At 39.5% G+C, this 25,979-nt stretch overlaps 1 protein-coding gene across 2 annotated transcripts in view; it reads right to left on the minus strand.

Moving 5' to 3' along the window:
• Positions 1-25,979, minus strand: part of LOC126355049 (platelet binding protein GspB) — a 309,208-nt gene that overhangs the window by 77,339 nt on the left and 205,890 nt on the right. For both annotated transcript variants that reach the window (XM_050005202.1, XM_050005201.1), the window contains exons 23-27: positions 23,778-23,850; positions 19,890-23,053; positions 11,787-12,644; positions 10,647-11,008; positions 8,441-8,553 (exon numbers count right to left, since the gene is read on the minus strand). In XM_050005202.1, the coding sequence (XP_049861159.1) occupies positions 8,441-8,553; positions 10,647-11,008; positions 11,787-12,644; positions 19,890-23,053; positions 23,778-23,850 (4,570 nt within the window). The remainder of the gene's footprint in view (positions 1-8,440; positions 8,554-10,646; positions 11,009-11,786; positions 12,645-19,889; positions 23,054-23,777; positions 23,851-25,979) is intronic.

Consider the following 25,979-nt stretch of genomic DNA (forward strand, 5'->3'; position numbering starts at 1 on the left):
TGTGATTTCAGTACTTCTCTGTCCCAGCAATTTGTTACATTTAAAACAATCAGTCTGCTGTCACAATGCATCAAACATCATTGAGTACTGCAATAAAGACGAACAAGCCATCTTACAACTGTTCACTGAACATGTCCACTTAACAGTCGTAACACATATAGCAAATGTAGTAGCCTATATTGGCTGCAGTCTTTAGAGGCACAATACGTTCCAGATTCTGTCGACAGGCTCTGAGCAGGACTACAGTAAGCAAAATTTACACACGGTAGTGAAGAGCGTATGAAGTATAGTTGTATAAATCAAACCTAAACGGAAGCCACAGTCACTCAATATGCTGTACACTGATCGTATCAGCTGTACTTTAGAACAAGTCGCGAAGTGAGCTTGCTGTTTATCATTCTATATGCTAGGAGCCACTGCATTAGTGTGACGTCACCATGCTCTACAGCTATTAGATGCAGGTGGAAAATGAACATCCAAGATGAAGTAATCTGACAGTTTTAATCATATTTCATAGTTTCCTGTTTATTTCATCATGTAGGCTATAAACTTTTGCCATTTTTTAGGTGAATGTAAAACGAAAGAACCCTCAAAACTACACTTTCTGATATATAATTTGGGGCAGAAGATTGTTGGGAAATTGCTGAATTACCTCATACATTATTAGCAGAAGTGATAAGACTTGAATTACGTATCCTACAGCACCACTAGTGGCAAAACACTCTCTCTCTCTCTCTCTAAAAAAAAATAAAAAATAAAAAAATAAAAATAAAAGGTCTATTATATGGTGCAAAATTATGAAATGTCTTTCTTGTATGTTTATGGAGTTGATATGGGTTTGTCAGTTGATGTCATGAGTGTTGATAAAATTGCTACCTAGGAGGAGGAGAACAAAATTCTCGCATCAACTTTGATTTATAGCTTTTGTGCCTGTTTATTTATACTTTATAATACAATACTTTAGGGATTTTTAATGTTTTGTAGGCTATTACGTGTGTTAGAGTAGTGTGGTAGCTGCACTGGCTGTTGGGTGATGCAACAAGTCACCAGCCAATAGGAGGACAATAGCCAAAAATGACCATTTCTGACCAAGCATATGCTTTGAGACTCAGGTTTGAACTTAAAAGGCTGATGATCAATGCTGTTTCTGAATAAGGTACACCTGAAAGACATGCAAAAAGATGAGACTAAGATATAAATGGCACAAGAGAAGGTGGCAGCTGGGCCCCCTCCAAAACACTACACATTGACTGTTCTGTTTTACCATTGCTGTGACAATTTAGCAGTAGTTGTGTCATAATTGTGCAGTGAAGCTAAACATTGCAAGTTGTGTAGGCAGTGTGGATTATGTCAGCATTTCCTCTCTCACATCTCCTCTCTCTGTAACAGAATAAAATATTACCTTAACTCCCCCACCACACCCGATGAAAACTGCCTGTATTTCGTGCCACTTATAACTTGTTTAGTCACATCAAATGTCCACAGGAAGAAAACGGAACAAAGGCAAGAGAGAGATCCAGTAAGAACACAGAATCGAGGTAAACCTTACTAGGGAGAAGCGTAAAATAATGGAATTTTTAGCTTTGATCTTATGGGTTTTTCACAGGAGCTTCAAATTATCAGCATACGAGGGTCACTCCAAAAGAAATGAACACTATTTTTTGTAAAAATACAGTTTTCTTTCTGTATGTGTGAAAGTTTTACTGTGTGTAGATACATCCATCCTGCTTGTTTTCAAACTTAGTTCAACCTGTTCCTATGAGTGGCAGTGTCACAGCATGTCTTCAAGATGGCTACTGCACTTGACGTTCGTCAGAAGCAACATGCTGTCATAGAATTCCTGTGCTGTGAAAATGAGACAGTGGGAAACACCCACAAAAGGATGAAAAGGGGGTATGGAGATGCTGCTGTCGATTGCAGTACAGTTAGTCAGCGGGCAAGCAGGTTACGTGACAAAAGTGGGCACAGCAATATTGAGGATTGTCCTCGCAAAGGCAGGCCTCGTTCTGCACACATTCCAGACAATGTACAGAGAGTTAACAAATTGGTGACTGCTGACAGACGCATCACAGTTAACGAATTGTCACGCTACATTGGGATAGGGGAAAGAAGAGTTAGTAGAATACTGAAAAAATTGGCGTTAAAGGTTTGTGCCAGGTGAGTTCCCAAGATGTTGACAGTGACTCACAAAGAAACAAGAAAAACGGTATGCAGCGAACTTTCGGAACTGTAGAATGGTGGAGATGAATTTCTTGGAAGAATTGTGACAGGTGATGAAACATGGCTCTAACATTTTCCACCAGAGACGAAGAAGCAATCAATGGAATGGCATCATGCAAATTCACAAAAACTTCTGCTGGAAAAATTATGGCTACAGTGTTTTTCGATTCCAAAGGACTCCTGCTTGTCGACATCATGCCAAGTGGAACCACCATAAATTCTGATGCATATGTGAAAACACTGAAGAAACTTCAAGCTCGACTGAGTGGTGTTTGACCACATCTACAAAAGCAGAATTTTTTACTGTTGCACAACAATGCACAGCCACATGTCAGTCAAAAAACCATGGAAGCAATTACAAAACTCAGATGGACAACACTGAAACACCCGCCATACAGTCCTGACCTGGCTCCATGTGACTATCATCTCTTTGGGAAACTGAAAGACTATCTTCGTGGAACAAGGTTTGAAGATGATGACTCCCTTGTGCATGCTACGAAACAGTGGCTCCAACATGTTGGTCCAGAATTTTACTGTGCGGGTATACAGATGCTGGTTCCAAGATGGCGTAAGGCAGTTGAGAAGGATGGAAATTATGTGGAGAAATGAAAATATTGTTCTAAAGGATTTATCTAAACACTGCAAACCTTTCAAACATGTAGAATAAAAGATGGATTAAAAAACAGTGTACATTTCTTTTGGAGTGACCCTCGTACAATCACAAAAAACTTAAAACTGAAGTTCCACTGTTGTTCTATTCAGAAAGCAAAAGAAAATGAATGAATGTGTAATACTTTTGGAGGCTTCACACTGTGATTATTCAAATGTTCCTACTGAGAATGAAGATCCAGATAACTGTGTGAATCGAGTCCTGAATGACCTAGTAAGCGAGCACAAAATACTAGTGACCAAGCGTAGAAGCCATGACCGAATAGTTAGCATGTGTCATTATTCATGTGAGACTGCAGCCAGTACAGGCTTCTCATTTGTCGTCTCTCTCTCTCTCTCTCTCTCTCTCTCTCTCTCTCTCTCTCTCTCTCTCTCTCTCTCTCTAATCATGCAGTGTGAGGAAGCCAGTGCAGTAAGACACAAGACTGAAACCAATGTTTACGCACTGAAGAAACGGGAAGGTCTAAAAAGCCAAGTATGGAGTACATTTCTGTTGGTTGTAGACGAAAACAGTGTGTCTACTGGGTATGTATCGTGCATAAACTGCTCCACATTATTGTGTTTCTAGTCGAGAACCATTCATTTAAAGAAACACAGTTGCAAGAAACCTCACAAGGATACAGGTCCTTCAGGGATACTGGCAGTAATAAAAAATAGTATTACAGCAAAGTGTGTTGCAGTGTGTGCTAAAGATATGAGACCTTTTCATGTTATTTCCAGTTAAGGCTTCAGAGAACTAGGCCAAGAATTAATACACCTAGGTGTGCATTATTTAGAAGTTAACATGGCAGATGTCATGCCATATCCCTCTACTATAAGCAGACATGTCAAAGAACAAGCTGATGCAATATAAAACAGCATAATGCTTTCTGTTAGTGTGGAAGTTATTAATAAAACATGTGCTGTAACAGTTGACACGTGGACTGATTCACATAATCAGGCACATTATTTGATGCTTACAACACATTACATTAGCACAGATTGGTCTCTTGTGTACAATGTTTTATTTACAACAAAACTCCCAGATGTTAAGAAGACAGGAGTAAATATTATGAAAGAAATTGAAGAGAGGGTGGCAGATTGGGACATTTCGCCGGACATGTTGCACAGTTGTATTTTTGTCTCTGACCAGGGTGCCAATGTAATAACGGCTTAGGAAAGTCATGAAAGGATTCCTTGTGCTGCTCATTGTGTAAACACAGCACTTAGGCATACTTCAATGAAGATAACTTCTTGTTAAATCTTGCCAGAACATCGCATCAACAATAAATACTGCAAAATGCATTGTAAGGTATATTAAGAACAGTGGCCTCTGCTCGTCTTTGAAATCATCGTTGAAACAAGAGATCTGTACACGCTGGAACAGCTTGTACACTATGCTGGAATCCTTACACACTCAGTATAACAAAGTTGCTGCTTTGCTGATGGAAAAGAACTCCGCTTACAGATTGCACGGATATGATAATTAGCTTGCAGGAAAAACTGCACATTTTCCGAGACCATTTAAAGAGGTCACAGATGAATTAGAAGGCGAAAAAGAACCGACGATCCAGTTGGTTCTTCTTTGGTTTCACAAACCGCAACAAATTTGCAGTGTCAGTGAGACACTGTCAGATGGGTAATTACTGCAGTTGAAAGCACTGTTTCATTATGATACACGATAGATTTATAATTAACTAGAGTAATTGATGTGTACTAACATATGTATCTTTTAACAGGATGTACAAAGGATTAAAAATCGAGCCTTGACTTTCATTTGTGAGAAGATTGTGATCACTTCCAGACATAAAATTGCTCCGTTTCTTTGGCCGTCCTTCCGTGATCTTAATATGCTTGAAATAAATGAAAAGAAGGAAATTCTTAGCAATGTGCGACAGATGTGTGCTACTAACACAGGTACAACAACATGCAATCATTAACATAATCGTTTTTTCATAGTTAGAAACGGGAATGATATAATTCGTATAATATTTCATTAACATAAAACCCCTCATTTTTACGGGACCGTTTCGACGATTTTCACATCAGTTCTGTATTACTTGTCTCTTTTGCTAATTATCATAGATCTTTCAAGTACCATGTAATCACCACCCAGAAAGAGGGAAAAGAATGACAAGTCACGTATGTAAATGTTTAATGTTGTTTGTATGTTTTCTTTATGAAGATGGTTGTCTCTAGATTACAGGGACAGCACTTATTTAACGTTTCCTATTCATGAAAGGGAAAATATATATTCTGTTTGGAAATGAGACTCGTCTTCTATCCGTGATTGTACTGAAATATAATTTTAGTGTCCAAATACAGGGTGATTCAAAAAGAATACCAAAACTTTAAAAATGTGTATTTAATGAAAGAAACATAATATAACCTTCTGTTATACATCATTACAAAGAGTATTTAAAAAGGTTTTTTTTTCACTCAAAAACAAGTTCAGAGATGTTCAATATGGCCCCCTCCAGACACTCGAGCAATATCAACCCTATACTCCAACTCGTTCCACACTCTCTGAGCATATCAGGCGTAACAGTTTGGATAGCTGCTGTTATTTCTCGTTTCAAATCATCAGTGATGGCTGGGAGAGGTGGCCGAAACACCATATCCTTAACATACCCCCATAAGAAAAAATCGCAGGGTGTAAGATCAGGGCTTCTTGGAGGCCAGTGATGAAGTGCTCTGTCACGGGCTGCCTGGCGGCCGATCCATTGCCTCGGGTAGTTGACGTTCACGTGGTTACGGACAGATAAGTGCCAATATGGTGGCGCTCCATCCTGCTGAAATACAGTATGAATTGTTGTGCTTCTTGTTCGAGCTGAGGGAACAGCCAATTCTCTAACATCTCCAGATACTGTAGTCCAGTTACAGTAGCACCTTCGAAGAAAAAGGGACCAAAAACTTTATTGGCTGAAATGGCACAGAAAACGTTCACCTTAGGCAAGTCATGTTCATACGGAGTTGTTTCCCGCGGATTCTCAGTACCCCATATACAGACATTGTGACGGTTGACTTTCCCGTTAGTGTGGAAAGTTGCTTCATCACTAAACACAATCTTTGAAACGAAAGATTCATCTGTTTCCATTTGAGCAAGGATAAAATCACAGAAATAGATTCTTTTAATCTGATCAGCTGCAGACAGTGCTTGAACCAATTTCAGACGATAAAGTTTCATAACTAACCTTTTTCGTAGGACTCTCCATACAGTTAATTGTGGAATTTGCAGCTCTCTGCTAGCTCTGCGAGTCGATTTTCCTGGGCTGCGAACAAATGCTTGCTGGATGCATGCTACATTTTCATCACTCGTTCTCGGCCGTCCAGAACTTTTCCCTTTGCACAAACACCCATTCTTTGTAAACTGTTTATACCAACGTTTAATACACCACCTATCAGGAGGTTTAGCACCATACTTCGTTCGAAATGCACGCTGAACAACTGTCGTCGATTCACTTCTGCCGTACTCAATAACACAAAAAGCTTTCTGTTGAGCGGTCGCCATCTTAGCATCAACTGACGCTGACGCCTAGTCAACAGCGCCTCAAGCGAACAAATGTACAACTAAATGAAACTTTATAGCTCCCTTAATTTGCCGACAGATAGTGCTTAGCTCTGCCTTTTGTCGCTGCAGAGTTTTAAATTCCTAAAGTTGTGGTATTCTTTTTGAATCAACCCTGTACTTTAAGAATTTAGCTATATCACGTACCCATTCTTGGAAACGTTACTTTTCTATTAAAAGAGTGTGTGTGTGTGTGTGTGTGTGTGTGTGTGTGTGTGTGCGTGTTGCACTCTATGTGAATGACTGTTTTTATGGTACTGGGGAGGATTTTGTTGACAGTGACATAATTAAAACAGTAAAGAAGCGTGCAGTGCTGCATTTTCAAGTGATTCTGACAATAATGAAGAAGGTGGCTCTGTTCTTATGAATTATTCATTTTGTCAAATGTTAACCCTTTTGAGACTGGAGCCGCCTTGAATGTATAAATGTTCTCAATAAAATGACTTATCTTCTCTACTGTCTATCTCTGTATTCACTACACTGTTTAATTCATCTATCGCCTAATAAGCTGAGACAGTGACAAGGTAAAATAATGGACTCTAACAGAAGCTGTCTTCCAATAACAATGTAACCACCCTGTTTTAGAATTTCTGTGGTCGGTCTGAATCACTTCAACCAAACACCAGCATTGTGCCTTCTAACGACACAGTAGTCTCTCACCTGAATGGTTCTCTCAAAACATTTCTAAATGGAAAGGCTAATGGATGCTTATTGCTATCTTTTATATTCTGTAAATATCTCATATCACTTCACCCACCATATATACAGAAGGAAACAGTACTGTGACAAAATTTCTGTTGTTGTTCAGGGATATATTCTGAGTATTTTGATATCACACACCTGCAGTCACTGGTGGCTTGTTACAGGGTATTCATGTCGTTTGATTTTTCTTTTTCTTTTTCTTCTTCTTTTTTCCCCCTTCTCTTATCTTTGTATCTGTATCACACTTGAAATATCTGCAAAACACTGCAAATTCCTACAGCATGCACTGTGTATCTTTATCCATTCATTCATCGCACTCCTTGACATAAGAAAAGCCGACTTTATTCTTCGATCTCAACTTGCATTCTGTACTGCTGAGTAGTAGTTGTTCTTTTTTCCATGGTTGGATTAGTTTTTCTTTTAACAGCGATACACAGAAGAACAGATAGGTTTATCAATGGAAAGTTCACCAAAATGCACCTCGTGTATGGTTTCACTGAACGCAACGGAAGAGGGGCACAACAATGACACTATCCCGAGATGTTAGACAACTGACGGTGACACCATTTCACAACTTTTACATCTGAGATTTGTGCATTACTCAGTGTTTAGTGTTCTAGATTTTTTTTTACTGGTGCTAAGGTATTTTCCACACAAAAAAGGTAACTGGGGCGACAAACTGAATAAATCATAATTACATCATTACTCTGTAACAAGGCACCATAGACCATGGTCCCTCATACCAAAATACTAACATTCCAAAACAATCTTTGAAATTTTGTCAATGGGGTTCTGTATATTTAAACAAATTTCTACAAATCTCTAACAATAATGTATTATTATCTGTCTGTCCAGTAAGCACACTCACCAAGTCCTACATCACAGACATTCTGTGTTTACAGCTTCTTTTTCCATCTCAGTTTTTTGTGCAAATTCAACGAAGGCTAGTCAAAAACTACATGGGTAATTTTTTGTTTGTTTTGAGGTACATGCCTGCAGTTCTTGCAAATACTGAAATTTCCAGTGCGGCAGTACTGTAACACTCGAAATGAAAATGGCACAGCTCATCTTCACTATCAATAGACACTGTCAATTTTCTTTCTTCTTCTTTCTCCCCCCCCCCCTCCTCCCCCCTCTAGCGGCGTGCTATGGTACAGTGGTGTGAGGACTTCCCTTATATACAATGGCTACAGGCACTTACCTGCAAAAAAAAATTACTTATATCTTTCTTTGTTGCTGTGATAATTAAAACTATGTTCATTTCTTGAAGTCAGTACCACAAACAGTTCAAATGCAATTAACCTTCCAGCTGCCAAGTCAGCACTTCTTGCTAGTAGGGAGCGCTGATATCTTGTAAGGCGACGCTCCGTGGTATACTCCTCCATCCGTTGCTCATGCTCTGCACTTTGCGCCTCCTTCAACATACAATGATACTTCTGAATGAGAGAAAGTAAACATGTAACTCACAATAAACAGATGCCAAATTGCATGCAGATAGGCATATGCAAATGTATTCTCTATCATACATCTTATAATATATTAAAAACAAAAATTCCATGGCTTACCAAACGGGAAAGTGCTGGTAGATAGATAATAAAAAGACACACAAACACTCAATTTCAAGCTTTCACAAACAACGGTTGCTTCGTCAGGAAAGAGGGGAGGAGGGGAGGAGAGGGAAAGACGAAAGGATGTGGGTTTTACGGGAGAGGGTAAGGAGTCATTCCAATCCCGGGAGCGGAAAGACTTACCTTAGGGGGGAAAAAAGGATGGGTATACACTCGCGCACGCGCCCACACACACACACACACACACACACACACACACACACACACACACACAAGCAGACATATTTAAAGGCAAAGAGTTTGGGCAGAGATGTCAGTCGAGGCGGAAGTGCTGAGGCAAAGATGTTGTTGAATGACAGGTGAGGTATGAGTGGCGGCAACTTGAAATTAGCGGAGATTGAGGCCTGATAACGGGAAGAGAGGATATATTGAAGGGCAAGTTCCCATCACATCTCAGGAGTTTGGATAGGTTGGTGTTAGTGGAAAGTATCCAGATAACCCAGACGGTGTAACACTGTGCCAAGATGTGCTGGCCGTGCACCAAGGCATGTTTAGCCACAGGGTGATCCTCATTACCAACAAACACTGTCTGCCTGTGCCCATTCATGCGAATGGACAGTTTGTTGCTGGTCATTCCCACATAGAATGCATCACAGTGTAGGCAGGTCAGTTGGTAAATCACGTGAGTGCTTTCACACGTGGCTCTGCCTTTGATCGTGTACTCCTTCCAGGTTACAGGACTGGAGTAGGTGGTGGTGGTGGTGGTGGTGGGAGGGTGCATGGAACAGGTTTTACACCGGGGGGGCGGTTACAAGGGTAGGAGCCAGAGGGTAGGGAAGGTGGTTTGGGGATTTCATAGGGATGAAGCAAGAGGTGTTACACAGTGTGTATGCAAATGTAATTGTAACAATATGAAATGCGCACCTAGAAAGAGTGGAGGCACTGTTATTCTGTTTATGTCCAATAATTCAGTGGCAGAAAATACAGAGAAAACATAGTCAATTTCAAGTTCCAAAGAACTAGAACACTGCTATTACTAAAAAAAAAGAATGTTACTGAAACATTTTTTCACTGTTGAGATAATTACCATACAATCTCTTTCATCCTTATGTATGAGCACAAATTTTTGTGAGGAAAAAATGTACCAAAAATTAAAAAAGCTGGAATAACAAACTTAATGGAACTGCTAACTGCTATAGCAAAATTTATCAGATTTTCGCAAACTTTCCTAAAAAACTATGAGGAGATAAAAGCTAGTACAAGATACAAACTCTTAACAAAGGAGTAAAGGTAACCATTTAATGTGTAGATGAGGTGCTGAGCTGTCAACAAGTACATAAAGTAAATGTAGAATGTTGCAGCACTTTCACAATGTGTCCCTGTAAAGGGTCAAATAACTAGCCCCACTCCCCCCCCCCCCCCCCCCCAACACACACACACACACACACACACACACACACACACACACACACACAAACTATTGTGCCATCCAACTACATTATCCATTCCTCAACCCCCCTCCCCCAAATACACACACTAAACTATTGTGCCAGCCAACTACATTATATCTGCAATGCAGTTCGACTTCGCGAATATTCACTGTATTAATACATCATTTATTCATAAAAGAATTACTGTGTTACCTTAACACTTTTACACAGTTGTGATGATTACAACTGAACTTCCTTATGAATTTGAAAATGGAAAGAAAAATGTATCAATGAATTATGAGGATGGGAATATAACATATAAGTGGGCTAATTACAGTTACACAGCAATGTATCTGATCGAATTCAGAATCGCAATGATGTAGTCAGCCATGACAATGTGTGTGTGTGTGTGTGTGTACATAATGCAAAATTTATATTTTAAACTTTGCAACCAAATTACTAGCACAGTGTAGAGATAATCTAGAAATAATATAACAAAAGCAAACTTACAGATCTTGCAGCTGTGGACTCCTGGTGCTGAGATGTGGATTTGCTGCCACGTTTCTTTGGAGAAGTTGATTCCATTATTACAGAACTGGTCTTTTTTCGCCTTGTACGAGGGAGTGAAACTATATCAGACACATCATCCATCAGAGGTGGTTCACTTTGTATTGAGGACAACCTTCTGAATCCTGCCCTTGTGACAATCGGACTATTCATCCACTCTTGTATTGAGTTACGTATGTCGTCTGACACTGATTCATTAGGCAGCTCTGGTAGGTCACTAATAATCTGCCCTTTCCCAGCATTTGGAGAGTTGTCAATGTTGTTCTTATGACCCTTACTAGTTGTATGAGAATGGTCAGCCTCATCTGAAATACGCAAAATATCATGATGACAATGAATTCTCTTACTCCTTACTATACTGAGTGTATGAGACAATTTAAAGTAGTGTGCTCAGTTTAGTTTAACTATGACTTGGCAGGTTAAAACCAATCAATCTTTTTGCTGTTTGCTATTGTAAGTACAGTTTGCTAACTAGGTTGCCTGTCTATAGAAGATTTAACAACTGAAACAATGTAGTATGTCAAATTCATCTCCTATCTATTAAAATCACATGTCAACAGCCTTAATTTTACACTAAACAAACATTTGCAGATGACAAAAAAAAAGGTGGGCCTCACATGATTTGAAAGTGGACTGCAAAGGCTTGATAACTAATCAGTTACAAAAAAGGCAGCAAGTGAAATGTTTTGCTTTACAGTCTGGTAATATTAGTCCAAAATGTATGGGACTAATCGAAAATAGACGAGAACAGCTAACACAACATTTCGGTAACTAAATAAACAATTCACAAACTTGTGCTTATCTCTAAATTTTGTTCCAATATGTTTCTTAATTACAGCAAATCTCAACTGTCAACTTTCCCTAAACCTTTTTAACGGGAAAAATAAAAAATTCTGCTAAGATCTACTGTAATCTGTGAATGTAAATGCACCTTTACACAATAGTGCCAACAATAAGCGAAGGTTACAGTGCCAGCTAGATTAGGCAAGAAACTTCACAAAATAACCTACAAGATATGCAACTTGCTGTTATTTCAAACTATCTTTGGTTACCCCTTTCCCCCATATGCAACTAATAAATTACCTTTAGATTCAGAAACTTTATCAGTAACAACAGATGAGCCTGTTAAAATGTGAAGTGAATCAGTAGATCGTGTCTTCTTTGTCCTCAGTCTCCCTAAAACCTCCACATTAGCTGGGGGCTCACTACTGCATCTTGAAAGTTTTCTTTCTGTCAGTCCCTTCCGGGACCTTTTCTTATTTGTGTTGTCACAATCAGCTGTTCCACTGATGTAAGGAGGTTCTACTGCACTAACAGGTTCTGAAACTTTGCAACCTCCAGTGGAAATGGACTGAATATCCACATTTTCAGTTTCCTTTGCTTTTTCTGTCGCGTCTGTGGAGCTATTATCTCTCAGTTTTGGATCAGTATCTACAATGCTTTCATGTTCTGCTGACAGAGTTTGGTTCATTTCTGCTCCATCTCTGCAATCTTCACCAGAATGCTGAAGATCGACATTTTGACTTTCGGTGTCCGGGTCCTCCAGCGGAATAGCTGCCGTAGCTACCTCTTCGGCAGTGTCACTCTCAGGATCAAGTAGGGGATCGAAGTCCACACTTGACGTGCGGCTGTCACCGACACATTTCCTTTCATCTGCTGCTGCCTCAGTGTCTGAATCACTGCTAGTTGAAGATGAACTGCTGATGAGTACAATGGATGCCGAAGAGGAGGAGGCAGATTCTACATCAACAGCTGACACATCATCAGCTACCGCTGGTTCATCATCTGCTTCATAAGAGTCCTCTTCCTCTTCAACAGCACTGGCATGCCAGTCTTCATCGTCGTCGTCGTCGTCAACATCATCAGCATCACTATCGGCTACAGGAGGACACTTTTCCTCTTTATCTTCAAGATCAGTGTGACATTGCCCTGAAATGCTTCCTGTAATAGATAAAAGTATGTCATCAATTTCTCTCACAATGTTATCTCTAAAACTTCATTATTTCATTTACACTTTAATGCAGCTATACATCAATCAATCTCCTGCACATGTCACACATTTTTATACAACTGATACATATATGAAATGTTTCACGGTACATAGTAACTATTTAGTAGTTTGTAGTATAGACGTTTGACATGTTTCACTCAAATGCACAATTGTAATTGATTACAGAGAGAGATTTTCATTCCCATGTTGGTACTCCAATTGCTATGTGTTTACCCATCCAGGCCACAGGAGGGTGCAGCAGACTTACATTAAAGAAATTCAGTTAAGGTCGGTACCAAAAGGGTACGAAGAACAGTCTCTTGTTGCAAGGTCGTAGCTACCTGAGGGGTATTGGCCAGATGATACAGGACAAATTAGAAACAAGGTAACAGGTCACAAGTGTTGCGAAGCCAAGGTGACAGAGGACACCGGAAATTTGTGTAAAGATTATGGGAAAGAGGGTCAGGTTACCACAGTAGTGATGCAGGGAACAGCCTAGCTAAAGGCAGAAATTTTGGGTTAAAACTGCTGAGAGTCAAGTGAAAATGAATTGATTACACTTCTGCTGACTGAAATAAAATCTTATGATTGCAGTGCCTGTTGCTACAATAGGGAGATGGGGATGCATTAGACATGCCATTCATTTGATTAAGAGAAGGAAGATAGGTTGGCCGAGCTTCTTGCAGAAAACATATGGGGAAGTTAGAACCACACAAAACAAGATATCTCTGGTTGTTGGTGTCAGAGAGTTACCTTTTTTTTGGGTTAGAATCAGGATTCTGTTATGAAAGAAGTTAAAATAATAGGCTGTCTTTCCTTTATTTTATATAATAATGAAAAATAGTTCACTGTTAAATGTAACTGCCTATACATCCCTACTAGGAAATTATGAACTGTTTATGAGGAACTCAGATGCCTAATTGTCAGACATCACTCATCTGTCCTCACCCCACTCTCCCAGCCCCCCCCCCCCCTCCCCTCTCTCCCTCCTAATCAATCCTCTGTAGTGACTCCAAAAAGGAATTTCCATCAGAGGAAAATATCTGGAAAAAAACTTTCTGCCCTTCATCTCCAGGAGCAAAAACATTGCTTACTGGTGTTAAAACACACCATCCCATTTAACTCCATAAGTAATGACAAATGAGTAAAGGACTGGTAATTTTAGTTGAGTTGATGAACTAAGGACACTAAATCATAGTAGAAACAATGTTTTATTTGGAGATGAAAAAGTAGTTTCTCAAACATTTTGACTTTTTCACAGCAGTACTCTACTAGCAGCTTGAAATGTAGACATCACGTCAATATACTACTTTCCTGTGTGGCACATGATTTTATCAAGGAAAAGGTAGTTACATAGTTCAAATCCTGCATAACTGTGGTTGTATCTGATGAAACCACAACATAGATGAAGCTTAACTCTAAAGAAGAGAGTGTATTATGCATTTAACTGAAAACAATTTTATTAAGTGTAGCACAAGATTTAAAAATTAGTTAAAGGATTAGCACTTCACATTTTAACATGGTTTTTTCACAAGAATGAGAAAGGGAGGGAAACTGATGGGAGATAAAAGTTACTCCAAACTACAATATGCAGATGGTGACATAAAAACCAAACACAAAGCATGCGAAACTGAAAATAAGAAATGATACACAGCTCATGTACAGAAGGCTCTGTATGTATTTCCTTTTTACATCTATGTTTTTGATGGCCATATAATGAAAGGCAATTTATTATACATTTTTTAATGCCATATACATATATCAGACAGACAAAATATCTTCAAACCCCAAGAAGAAAGTAATAATTCAACTTAAAATATAAATTTAAAAAAAAAAAAGCAGGTGCTGAAAGATCTGAAAATCACCAAACTATAAGTTTAATAAGTTATGGATCCAAAAATACTGGCATGAATTATTTATAGAAGAATAAAGAAGCTGTAGACACCAACCTCGGAGGATATTCAGTTTAGATTCCAAAGAAATGTAGAAATACATGAGGCAACACTAAAACTACAATTTACCTTAGAAGATAGGTTGAAGACAGGCAAACCTACATTTGTACATTTAGAGAAATGTTTTAGACAATGCCGACAGAACTACATTCAAAATGTGGTAGAGATAAAACACGGGGATTGAAAGGTTATCCACAACTTATAGAGAAACCAAACTGCAGTTGCAAGAGGCGAAGGAAATGGAAGCAGTAGTTGAGGAGTGAGAGAGACATGGTTATGAACTAACCATGATGTTGCTAAATTTGTACATTGAGCAAACTGTGAAAGAAACCAAGGAGAAATTTGAAAAGGTAATTAAAGACACCCTCCACCTCCCCATGAACCATGGACCTTGCTGTTGGTGGGGAGGCTTGCGTGTCTCTGTGATACAGATAGCCGTACCGTAGGTGCAACCACAACGGAGGGGTATCTGTTGAGAGGCCAGACAAACGTGTGGTTCCTAAAGAGGGGCAGCAGCCTTTTCAGTAGTTGCAAGGGCAACAGTCTGGATGATTGACTGATCTGGCCTTGTAACAATAACCAAAACAGCCTTGCTGTGCTGGTACTGCGAATGGCAGAAAGCAGAGGGAAACTACGGTCGTAATTTTTCCCAAGGGCATACAGCTTTACTGTATAATTAAATGATGATGGTGTCCTCTTGGGTAAAATATTCCGGAGGTAAAACAGTCCACCATTCGGATCTCCAGGCGGGGACTACTCAAGAGGATGTCGTTATCAGGAGAAAGAAAACTGGTGTTCTACGGATCGGAGTGTGGAATGTCAGATCCCTTAATCGGACAGGTAGGTTAGAAAATTTAAAAAGGGAAATGGATAGGTTAAAGTTAGAGATAGTGGGAATTAGTGAAGTTCGGTGGCAGGAGGAACAAGACTTTTGGTCAGGTGACTACAGGGTTATAAACACAAAATCAAATAGGGGTAATGCAGGAGTAGGTTTAATGATGAATAGGAAAATAGGAATGCGGGTAAGCTACTACAAACAGCATAGTGAACGCATTATTGTGGCCAAGATAGTTACGAACCCCACACCTACTACAGTAGTACAAGTTTATATGCCAACTAGCTCTGCAGATGATGAAGAAATTGAAGAAATGTATGATGAAATAAAAGAAATTATTCAGATAGTGAAGGGAATTGAAAATTTAATAGTAATGGGTGACTGGAATTCGAGTGTAGGAAAAGGGAGAGAAGGAAACATAGTAGGTGAATATGGATTGGGGCTAAGAAATGAAAGAGGAAGCCACTTGGTAGAATTTTGCACAGAGCACAACTTAATCATAGCTAACACTTGGTTCAAGAATCATAAAAAAAGGTTGTACACATGGAAGAACCCTGGAGATACTAAAAGGTATCAGATAGATTATATAATGGTAAGACAGAGATTTAGGAACCAGATTTTAAATTGTAAGACATTTCCAGGGGCAGATGTGGACTCTGACCACAATCTACTGGTTATGACCTGTAGATTAAAACTGAAGAAACTGCAAAAAGGTGGGAATTTAAGGAGATGGGACCTGGATAAACTGAAAGAACCAGAGGTTGTACAGAGTTTCAGGGAGAGCATAAGGGAACAATTGACAGGAATGGGGGAAAGAAATACAGTAGAAGAAGAATGGGTAGCTTTGAGGGATGAAGTAGTGAAGGCAGCAAAGGATCAAGTAGGTAAAAAGACGAGGGCTAGTAGAAATCCTTGGGTAACAAAAGAAATATTGAATTTAGTTGATGAAAGGAGAAAATATAAAAATGCAATAAATGAAGCTGGCAAAAGGAAATACAAACATCTCAAAAACGAGATCAACAGGAAGTGCAAAATGGCTAAGTAGGGATGGCTAGAGGACAAATATAAGGATGCAGAGGCTTATCTCACTAGGGGTAAGATAGATACTGCCTACAGGAAAATTAAAGAGACCTTTGGAGATAAGAGAACCACTTGTATGAACATCAAGAGCTCAGATGGAAACCCAGTGCTAAGCAAAGAAGGGAAAGCAGAAAGGTGGAAGGAGTATATAGAGGATCTATACAAGGCGATGTACTTGAGCACAATATTATGAAAATGGAAGAAGATGTAGATGAAATGGGAGATACGATTCTGCGTGAAGAGTTTGACAGAGCACTGAAAGACCTGAGTCGAAACAAGGCCCCCGGAGTAGACAACATTCCATTGGAACTACTGACGGCCTTGGGAGAGCCAGTCCTGACAAAACTCTACCATGTGGTGAGAAAGATGTATGAAACAGGCGAAATACCCTCAGACTTCAAGAAGAATATAATAATTCCAATCCCAAAGAAAGCAGGTGTTGACAGATGTGAAAATTACCGAACTATCAGTTTAATAACTCACAGCTGCAAAATACTAATGCGAATTTTTTACAGACAAATGGAAAAACTGGTAGAAGCGGACCTCGGGGAAGATCAGTTTGGATTCAGTAGAAATAATGGAACACGTGAGGCAATACTGACCCTACAACCTATCTTAGAAGCTAGATTAAGGAGGGGTAAACGTACGTTTCTAGCATTTGTAGACTTAGAGAAAGCTTTTGACAATGTTGATTGGAATACTCTCTTTCAAATTCTAAAGGTGGCAGGGGTAAAATACAGGGAGCGAAAGGCTATTTACAATTTGTACAGAAACCAGATGGCAGTTATAAGAGTTGAGGGACATGAAAGGGAAGCAGTAGTTGGGAAGAGAGTGAGACAGGGTTGTAGCATCTCACCGATGTTATTCAATCTGTATATTGAGCAAGCAGTAAAGGAAACAAAAGAAAAATTCGGAGTAGGTATTAAAATTCATGGAGAAGAAGTAAAAACTTTGAGGTTCACCGATGACATTGTAATTCTGTCAGAGACAGCAATGGACTTGGAAGAGCAGCTGAATAGAATGGACAGTGTCTTGAGAGGAGTATATGAGATGAACATCAACAAAAGCAAAATGAGGATAATGGAATGTAGTCGAATTAAGTCGGGTGATGCTGAGGGAATTAGATTAGGAAATGAGACACTTAAGGTAGTAAAGGAGTTTTGCTATTTGGGGAGCAAAATAACTGATGATGGTCAAAGTAGAGAGGATATTAAATGTAGACTGGCAATGGCAAGGAAAGCGTTTCTGAAGAAGAGAAATTTGTTAACATCGAGTATAGATTTAAGTGTCAGGAAGTCATTTCTGAAAGTATTTGTATGGAGTGTAGCCATGTATGGAAGTGAAGTCTGAGGGTATTTTGCTTGTCTCATACATGTTGCTCACCAAACGGTAGAGCTTCGTCAAGGCTGGCTCTGCCAAAGCCATCAGTAGTTCCAATGGAATGTTGTCTACTCCTGGGGCCTTGTTTTGACTTAGGTCTTTCAGTGCTTTGTCAACTCTTCACGCAGTATTGTATCTCCCATTTCATCTTCAGACAAGTAAATGACTACAATTCCATAAATATTGTGTGATTTATTTATGAGAAAGAGCTTCACAAATTGAGCATGTCAATAACTAGTTGGTCCACCTCTGGCCCTTATGCAAGCACTTATTCAGCTTGGAGTTGATTGGTAAAGTTGTCTGATGTCCCCTGAGAGATCAGGCTGAATTCTGGTCAATTGGTGTGTTAGAACATCAAAATCCCAAGCTGGTTGGAGGGTCCTGCCCATAATGTTCCATACGTTCTCAATTGAGGAGAGCTCTGATGACCTTACTGGCCAAGGTGAGGTTTGGCAAACATGAAGACAAGCAGCAGAAACTCTTGCCATGTGTGGGCAGATATTATCTTGCTGAAATGTAAGCCTGGGACAGCTTGCTGCGAAGGGCAACAAAATGGAACACAGAATACTGTTGACATACCGCTCTGCTGTAAGGATGCCACCAACAACAACCAAAGGGCTTCTGGGAGGAAATGAAATTGTGCCGCAGACCATCAGTCCTACCTATCACGCCATATGGGGGACGGCAGACAGGTTGGTATCCAACCACTTTCTGGTGGTTGTAGAGCATCAATTCAAAGCAGGACTTGTCACTGAAAACAATTTTACTGCACTCGATGAGATTCTAGGCCCTAATGTCAGAGTGTGGCACAATTTCCCACAGGAGGCAATACAGTAACTATCAATCAATCGCAAGCTAAAAAACTGCTTGTATAAGGACCAGAGTGGATCAGCACATTATTAACTTGCTCAATTTGTGAAACTCTTCTCTTTAATAAACCGTCCAATTTTTCTGAAACAGTAATCAGTCTGAGCATGTTACATCAAATTTACACATTTCTGTTTTGTTTTTCTTCTTCTTCTTCTTTTCCTTCTTCTTTGTTGTTAGAGTTTATCTTGAAGAGAGGCTGTAAGATGAATATCAACAAAATAAAACAAGGGTAATAGAATATAGTCTAGTTAAATCAGGTGACACTGGGGTAATTAAAACAGTAAATGCAACACAAAGTACTCAAGTCTTGTCATTTGGGCAGCAAAATAAATAATGTTGGCCAAAGCAGCAAGTAAAGCATACCTGAAGAAAAAGAATTTGTTAACAAAAAATGTTGATGTTAGGTAGCCTTTCCTGAAGGTATTACTTAGAAATTTGGCACTATAGACGTTTGCTGAAGATTATATGGGTAAGTCAAATAATTCGAATATACTGACTCGAATTGAAGAAAAAAGAAATTTATGGCACAATTTGACTGAAGGAAGGGATTGGTTGATAGACACATGTTGAAGCATCAAGGAATCATCAGTTTGATAATGGTGTTAAGTGTGCATGACAGAAATTTTAGAGGAAGACCAAGGCTCAAATATAGTAACCAGGTGCAAATGATTTCCCTTAGCAAAACCATACAATTTATTGTCACAGGCACTTGCATATCAGTATGACTGTATAGAACACCCAGTATATTTCATACACTGCTAGCAAGATGACATGAGGTATGTCAGCGTACAGATGAAGTACATCACTTATCTGCTATTAAAATTACCAGTTTCGTTTATAAGGTGGCACGTGTTACAACATAAAGTTGACTGTCAGCATACCCAATATGCTAGACGTTATGTATGGTTGTGTTTCTAGCAAGTACCTATGATGTCAATGATTTCAGTATGTGTCTACTAGGGGCTGCAATGAAGGAGTTTAGCATGCACCGTGCCCAACACACACACACACACACACACACACACACACACACACACACACACACACACACACACACACACACACACACACACACTTACTTTTGTCAGCAGACTTTCCACTTCCCTGCGGTTCACTGTCAAGCCGATTTTCCAACACATCTTTCTCAACAGGGCTGTTGTAACTCGTGTCATCAGGAAGATATCTAGAAGCATTTTTGCTATCTGTCAACAAAGTAGGGTTTTCATCCATTTCTAAGCTGTCTTCTATGGTCACAGTAGCATTATGACAATTTTCTTGTTCACCGAGTGGCAAGATTACTTCGCTGGCCGATAGCTTGCCATCAAATGAATGACTTGGGCTATTCCAAGTAGAGGTATCCGGCAGGAAGCTCGGCACAGGATTACTGCAAATCCCCTGGGCATTGGAACTAACACTGTCTCCTGTCTCGACACCTACTAAGGACGTAGATTTGTCAGTTTCCAATGTTTCTTCTAAAGTCACCAAAACACTTGTTTCACTCATTTTGGTATTATCTATCGAGTCTGGTTCATTTTCACAATGTCTGGTGCATGCCGAATTAGTGGGGGTGTTCCAAATGGTGTTATCTGGTAGGAATCTGGTAGTATCTGGTAACAAGCTAGGAATAGTTTCCTTAGGTGTGGAACTGACATTACCTCCTGTCTCAGCTCTGATTTTTGTCAGTGGAGTCGATGATTTGTCACTAGCATTGCCTCCCACTGCAAAGGTATCTAGCAATGAAGGAGATGATTTGTCAGTTTCCGATGTCTCTTCCATAGTCACAACAACACTCCTTTCACTCTCTTTGGTGTTATTTAGGCCCTCTTGTTCACTATCAGAAAGTTTGGTACTTGATGTGTTACTGGGGGTATTCCATACAGTGTTATCTGGTAAATATCTGGTGGTATCTGGCAGAAATGTAGAAACAGAAGTACTCAAAGTTTTCTTGGGTGTAGAGCTAATAGCACCAGCTCTGATTCTTGTCGGTGAAGCTGACCATTGTTTACTGATGTTGCCCCCCATCTCAGCACTGGTATCTATCAATGCAGTAGATGAATTGTCAGTTTCCAATGTACCTTCCATAGTCATAGTAACACTCTTTTTGTTATTATCTACAGACTCTGATCCATTATCAGTTTGTCTGGTGCATGAAGAATTACTGGGGGTATTCCAAATACTGTTGTCTGGCAGAAATCTGGTGGTATCTGACAGAAATTTAGATACAGGTGTGTTGCACGTTTTCTTAGGCGTGAAGCTAACATTACTTTCTGCCTCAACTACGATATCTATCACTGAGGCTGATGATTTGTCAGTCTTCAGTGTGTCTTCTGGAGTCAATGCAACATCATTTTCATATGTGCTGCTATCATTTACAGATTTCTGTAAGTCTTCTGACTGCCTGCTACAAGGTGTGCTAACAGGACTATCGTAAACTGTGCTATGAGGAAGAAGTGGTAGAACAGAACCAGTGCTATCCCTATCCTGTGTTCGTCTGGTAAAGCATTCTGGACCAGTTTCGCTTGCTGACAATGCCTTAGATAATTTTTTAACCTCTGGTGTGTCTCCTCCACTCTTTTGAATTTCTTCTGCACTGCCTGTGAACCTTACTTCAACAGCTGATTGTTCACTGAAGGACAAGACATCGGGCCTGTCATAACTACTGCTGTGTGGGAGAAATGATGAGCTCAGCCTATTACTACATTCCTTCTGGACAGAATTCTCATTATCTACAGCCCCAGATTCAATGACGGCCAATGTCTCCGATGATCTGCCCAACTTCGGACTACCTCTGGCATTGAAAGAAACACGTTTCTGATTTTCTTTTGCCATACCTGCAGAGCTTACATCTCCACCCAACTGCTCACTGTCAATTATTTTACCAGGTCTGCTTTGAATGGTTTCATCGGGAAGAATAAATCTGGATGAGCTATATTGGCTTCTCTCAGACGTTAAACTGGTACTATCTTCTGTCTGTGTCCCGATTCCCATCAAAGTTGTTTTCTCAGATGCTAATACATCTTCAATGGGTGTCAAAACAGTTCTTTCAGTCTGTTTTGAATCACTCAGAGATTCTCTCCTTTCATCAGTCTGCCTAGTGGAAGTATTCCCAGGAACAATGCGTACAGTGTTGTCAGGTAGGAATGATGCAGAAGACTTACTGCCATCTTTGTCTGTTTTGTTACTGGTGTTAACTACTCCCTTAACTGTATTATGTGACAACAAAGAATATGATTTCAAATGAGAGGTGGCGCCTTGAGTTATATGACCATCATCCTCACATTTCTGTCCAGCAGCAGACAGTGCTTCATCTGATCTTCTACTGAGAACTGAAGTATAAGAGACATTATGAGTTATACTACTACGAGAAAACGACAGGACACTCTTTCTGTTTGTTGTAGTGGTACTGGTTGGAGATTCTGTCTCACTACTGACACATGCAAATGAAGTAGTAGATTTTTCAGTATTTGGTATGCCATCTGCCGTCTGAAGAGAACAGCTATTAACAGCCCGCCTAGAATCATCAAACTTCACTGAATGCTTTGAGGAACTGTTCAGCAGTTTACTACCTGCAATGCCATGCATTGTATGATCAGTCAGGAAAGAAACATTACTCTTCCTATAAGATTCCCTCTTTGTAATTCTGGGCGAAATGATTGTCACACGAGGAGGGTCATCTGTCTTGACACACGTTTCTCTCAGATTATGATCATCTACTGACTGCACACTGTCCTCAAGTTTGAGGTACTCCACTGTACTCGTTGATGATGAAATATTTTGCTTCAAATCTTTTGAGACAGATTCAGCTAACACAGATGAAAGAATTGCATCTCCAGAAGCGTCTTCAGTATTTGAATCTATATCGCTGGTAGCAGACACAAAGCTGTCTTCTTGGTTTTCTTCAGAATCATCATCTACTTTAGATTTAGGTGGGAAAAAATATTTCCCTTTAATAGAAGCTACTCTGCTAGCTACTCTTTCTTCACTGTTAGCACTGTCTCGCTTCCGAGGAGAAGGAGAAAATGATAAACTGCGTTCAGGTTTCTTCACTGTATAAACTGTTTTAGATATTGAAGCTTCTGTGTCCCGAGTGCCACTTGAAGGCTTAGGGAAAAAGCATAAGGGACGTGCCATGTCTCCTGGCCTCCTTCCTCCCACCTGGGTATCTCTTGTGTGCGCAACATTTCCTTCATACAGAGCCTTCCTAGGGCTGGCACCCATGACACTTTTCTTTCTGTCTAGGTTGCTGGAAGAAAAGAAAAAAAATTAAACACTTCTTGGATATTTACTAAAATAAGTAAATAAAAAAAATTGAACTTACATAAAGAGAGTATATGCCAGAAAAAAATGTTGCAAACAGTGTGTTCTACAAGATAACAAGTCATTAAAGCTATACACTTCTTCAACAAGAAAGAGGAATTGAGGGGAAAAGGGGAAGAAAAATTTTATTACTGACTACCAATATTAAAATTTGTTGTTGTTGTTGTTGTTGTTGGAGTCCTGAAGAAAGAAATTCATGGGTGTTGATTCACTCTGGATGAAAAGATGCACACCTTCGTACAATACGGTTCCACAGACAATCGCAAACATTTTTCTCTGATGTTACTGACCATCTTGTTTCACAGTGGTATGAAGTATTGACAGTTATGGCATTTACTTTTCAAGTAATTAACACATTACTTACCTGTCTTCCATCTGCCTCATTTTCATTTGACTGCCCCCTTACAAAATTGATTTAAGTGGCCCAATATGAACGAAATAACAACATTATTATTATTATTATTATTATTATTATTATTATTATTATTATTATTATTGTGGTAAGCAGTTTTGATACTGGGATCAGCAAAGCTGTTCCAAGCATCATCATCATCATCATCATCATCCAGATGGTGTGTTATGTGAAGATGGCCTAATACTAGAGGTTGAAAGAACTATACCATTTTTTACTAATTTTAATAAACACATACCTCTCTTTTGGTAATGCAAAACGGATCTGTCGGCTTGCAGACAGCACTCCTGTTTCGGATTCCTTTTTCTCCTCTAAAAAGAAAACAATATTTGTCAACAACAGTGTAATTACATTAGCTATAAACAAATATCAAATTGGAAACTAATAAATGTAAGAATGAAACTTTACTAATTATAAAAGAAGGGTGTTACACGATCACTTAAGGAAAATATGATGAACACAATGAAGAGGAAGTTTCAAGCTGCAGTTTCGAAGTAGGTTTGTGAGAAATATGCGAAATTACTGTTAGTCACATTTTTCACACCAAATGATAAACAAGATTCTAAAGAAAAAACACTTGGTCACACTTAGTACTTAGTGGCAGAAAAGTAATGAATACAACATTAACAGACACACACTAAAGGAACGATTGTGAATGCCTATATATGTGCCTGCTTAGCTGAGTGGTAACGTGCTTGCCTCCCACGCAGCAGGCCGAGGTTCAATACCCAGCCAGGTTGGAGATTTTCTCCACTCGTGGACTGGAGTTGTGTTGTCCTCACAATCATTTCATCCTCATCACCCAATGTGGTGTCGATTGAAATAAGACTCGCACTCGTCGGCCGAACTTCCCCAGATTGGGCCTCCCGGCCAGCAGTGCCATACTATCATTTCATATTTCTTTTTGTCCAAAAGTTAGAAAGTTTTATTTCCATTTTGTGCCTTTCAAATGATGGAAACTCCTGGCAGGAATATCAACAATGTATGGAAAGATAGATTGCTATCTACCATTTAAAAAAAAAAGTTGCAGTCAGGATTTCCACCTCCTCTGTTCTATTATCTCCCTATTCTCATCTCCCTCACTCTTTGTCTGCCACCCTCTGCCAATGTAACTGCCCATCTTTCCCCACTCCTCTCCTTCTCCGTTCCTTTTTTCCCCACCTCCCTGCCCCACAACCTCCTGATGCTACGCTTGTTGTCATTGTAGCCCTGCACACTCCATCATACAGCATTTGTCTCTCTTCCCCCACCTGTACATTACTATCCTTTCTCCTTTCCTGCCCCCTCCAGATTGCTGCTTGCACCCCCTTGCAATAGTTGTATTTTGTCCCAAGATGCTGGAACTGGCAGTTACGTGTGAATGAGGTGTGCTGTCTTGTGTGTATGAATGGTGTTTTTCTCTTTTGCTGATGAAGGCTGCAACCAAAAGCTTTATGTAAGTGTCTTTTAATTGTGCCTGTCTGCAACTTAACGTTTCTTCTTTAACAGTAAGTAGCAATCTGTCTGTTCCTACATGGTTGACATATTGTGCATTTGATGACTCAGTGCTTCTACTATATGGTGAATTGTTTTCTTTACCCCTAAAGTATTAAATAAGTTTAGTTTTTGATTTTACAAAAATATCAGCAAATTTGTACAGTTACTAAGTCTTGTAGAGCTCCAGGTTTTAACAAAACTATCACCTGAAAGTAATCTCTCAAATTACTATTTTTTTCTCAATTTACTGTCACCAATACCGATGTAATGTCCATTTCAGTGACAGTAAACGTTTGTCTCTATCGCAAAATCTTCAGTAATCGAAACTTAAAAGAAATTGTTCTTAGAAACTGCGTGAATGTGGTGTGCGTACTGTAAGACCTTCAGTACACACACCATCAGATTATTTGACTTGTCACTCTAACAATGTAGGCGAGTGTCAGCAATATGTCTCGTGGTCTTATTGTGGCGTGTTTATCTTCTGCCGTTAGGTCAGATGATAGAAATGCCACTTGCACGCTTAGAGTAGCAGACTGACGGTGACCAACTTTAAACAGAACTTGATTAATTTTCACACACATTTACTAATATAATAAAAAGCGTAGACATTACGTAACTTTATTTTGGACACTGTTTACAATTGACAATCTGAAGTTCCTTCAGTATTGGTACGTTAATCTTATTCTCACATATCTCTGATACTTGACAAAGTGTCTATACATTTATCTTTTATCTTCATGGCTATGTACAGGAATATGGTAATCTTATTAGGTGCAGACTGAAACTTGACTATAGACTGGTACAGACTAATGCAGACTGGTACAGACTGGTGCAGACAAATGCAGACTGATTAATCGGAGGTCTGTACACTCGTTATAATACCTCACATGTTCACGTATCACTGCGCGAGTGTGATCTGCGAGGTTAAAAGGTTCTACGTTAGAAGCAATCTCATTGGCTGCGT

The sequence above is a fragment of the Schistocerca gregaria genome, chromosome 3 (assembly GCF_023897955.1).
Source record: "Schistocerca gregaria isolate iqSchGreg1 chromosome 3, iqSchGreg1.2, whole genome shotgun sequence".
NCBI classification, from domain to species: Eukaryota; Metazoa; Arthropoda; class Insecta; order Orthoptera; family Acrididae; genus Schistocerca; species Schistocerca gregaria.